We start from the raw sequence: 2,672 nt of genomic DNA, 5'->3' as shown, positions 1-2,672 counted from the left end.
ACGAGGGCCCAAGCATTACTTTTTAGGCCTGAAACTAGGTGGTTATCAGTTCCCTAATGATAAATGTAGATCTCTAAATTTTGCATGTGTAGCCTTTGACATAACCTGATTCCGAGTTCCGTGTCAAAAGTTATGACTTCCGAAAGATTGCTCTATTGAACTCGCATCAGTCTCCAGGGTGGAGAAAAATCACCCTCGAATTGCTAGCCACTACATCATTAAAAGAATCACCATGGAAGGGAATCAAATGTTCCACACAAAAAACATCAGCAGTGCGGATATGACTATGCAGCTTCAAATGATATGCATTGGGATTTATCTTCTTAATAATCTTGATTGAACCAATTTTCTTGGCTAATAATTTATTGTAATGCCTAGCAGTAAAATGATCATTCATTAAAACCACCCACGACGAAGTCACTAATATCAAACTCCAAGTGCCATCTCTTTTGGTCTGCTTTGTCTTTGTACTTGGAATTAGAGATAGGCAAATAATCATGTATCATTTTATGGATCTCCTATAAGCTATCCATGAAGTCAGCTGCCCTCTTAAGTACTGGACCTGTACTAAGAAATGCCAACAAATCAGTGGACTAAGAGGTTGAGCTGAGTAAATCTCTTGGAATGAATTGAAACCAGTGTACACGTGCAAGTCGTATACTTTTATCTTTATATGTGGATGACATGACACTTACTGATGATGATTTTGATGGAATTGAGTATTTGAAATTTGAATTAGCTTATTGGTTCACTATAAAAGACTTTACTATGCTATTTTCTGGGGATCGTGATCGCCTCTTCGCCAAAAGGTTATATTTTGTCAGTCAAAGTACATAATTGATCTATTTAAGCGTGCATGTCTCACTAACAACAGGGTAGTTGATACTCCTTTTGAGACTAATGCTCGGTACTTTCCATCAGATGGTTCTTCTTTGTCAGATCCTAACATCTATTGTACAGTTGTGAGAAACTTGGTTTATCTCATTATGACTCATTCTGATATTGTGTATGTTATACATGTGGCTAGTCAGTTTGTCACTGTACCAACAACAGTTTATTGGGTGGTTGTTCTTCACATTCTCCAATATCTTCAGGGAACTCAATTTTAGAGTCTCTTATTTTTTTCTACTTCCTCGTTAGAGCTATGTGCATACTTTGATGTTAATTGGGCAGACGACTCTATGGATCGTAAGCCGACCACCGACTTTTGTATTTTTCTTGGAGATTCTCTTATCTCTTGGAAGAGTAAGAAACAATATGTTATTTCCAGATCTTCCACAAAAGCTGAGTATCATGTCATGACTATCACCACATGTGAGATTATTTAGCTATATTGGTTGCTTACAAATATGAAAATTTTTTTTCGACAACCTACTTCTCTTCATTGTAATAATTAGAGTGTCATTCAGATTGCGTGCAATACAACTTTTCATGAGAACGAAACATATTGAGATTGATTGTCATCTCACTCGTTATCATCTATAGCTCGACATTATCATGCTGTCTTTTATTTCTTCCTCGCTACAGATAACTGATATATTTACTAAGCCTCATTCCGCTTCGCACTTTCATTTCTAACAAACTCTCAATGTAGCATTGTGAGTTTGAGGGGATGATAGATTATCTATATTTATTATAATTATTTATTTATATCATTTAGCGTAATTTAATCTGATACCTTTTCAATTTATGATTTCAAATTTCTTAATCTAGTTATATAAGATTTTATATTCTTTATTTCTCTTTTGGATTTATCAAGACGGTTACGTTCTTCTTCTCAATTTCTACAGATCCATCAGGAGGAAGAATATTAAACGAACCAAATAAACCAATAACTTCGTATGCTATTTTTTATAGGAACAGAGTTATTATCATTTAATATTATGTCAAATGATTGCTCTGAGGTGAACTAATTTTTAACTACACTTCTCGTGCTATTTGGTTTAATCGTACCGGTTCAAATAATAGTTGTATTTAATTTTTTTATCATGGAAACTTGCCCTTTCATTTAGTCTAGTTTTATTTTGGGTAATATTCAATTAATCTCTTGGTTTAGAAAAAAACTATTCGGTTGGGTTGGTCAAGTTGAATAAATTAAGAAGATTAAGCATGTGAATTTCAGTAAGGCCCGCCTTGGATTGGCCAATGTGTCTAATGGCTTTGTAGTTTAGTTAGAGTGAGGTCGGCTGAGTTTGTTAGCTTAGTTTGGATAACTAGGTAGGTTACATGAGTCATTTGATCATAGTGGTTTTTTGAGTGAGTGGGCTAATATAGTTGATGGAGCCCATGAGCTTGGCAAGTTCGATAGTTTTGTGAGCTAGTGATTAGGGTGGTTCGCAACACAAACCAAAAGGGGAGTTTGAGATGTTTTGTCTAGACGATACTATTAGACCCGATAAGCCTATTGAATTTGTTGATGCATACTAGGTAGATTGGAATGCTCTTGGTACGTTGTGCGAGTCAAACAAGTTTTATCAAGCTATGTAGTTTGGATAAGTCAAATTAGCTTAGCTATAATGTACAAATAACATACCCAGAGAGTGTTAATCATTTGCTAATTGCACTATTTATTAGATAGAATAATCAAATTTAGAAATGTCATTCTGAGTAGGTAGAATAACATACCCAGAAGTTTTGATTTCATTTGACGATTTGATTTTGTGAAACTATTG

At 34.7% G+C, this 2,672-nt stretch overlaps 1 protein-coding gene across 1 annotated transcript; it reads left to right on the top strand.

The window, feature by feature from the left end:
* The first annotated feature begins 684 nt into the window (after window positions 1–684).
* Window positions 685–1,109, top strand: LOC122011136. The gene is made up of 2 exons (XM_042567563.1): window positions 685–809; window positions 875–1,109. The coding sequence occupies exons 1-2, from the start codon at window positions 685–687 to the stop codon at window positions 1,107–1,109; spliced, it is 360 nt and encodes a 119-aa protein (XP_042423497.1).
* The last annotated feature ends 1,563 nt before the right edge of the window (window positions 1,110–2,672 follow it).

Source organism: Zingiber officinale, chromosome 8A, assembly GCF_018446385.1.
Source record: "Zingiber officinale cultivar Zhangliang chromosome 8A, Zo_v1.1, whole genome shotgun sequence".
In the NCBI taxonomy this organism is placed as follows: domain Eukaryota; kingdom Viridiplantae; phylum Streptophyta; class Magnoliopsida; order Zingiberales; family Zingiberaceae; genus Zingiber; species Zingiber officinale.
The sequence above is the reverse complement of the archived record's forward strand: the minus strand, read 5'-3'. Positions and strand labels throughout refer to the sequence as shown.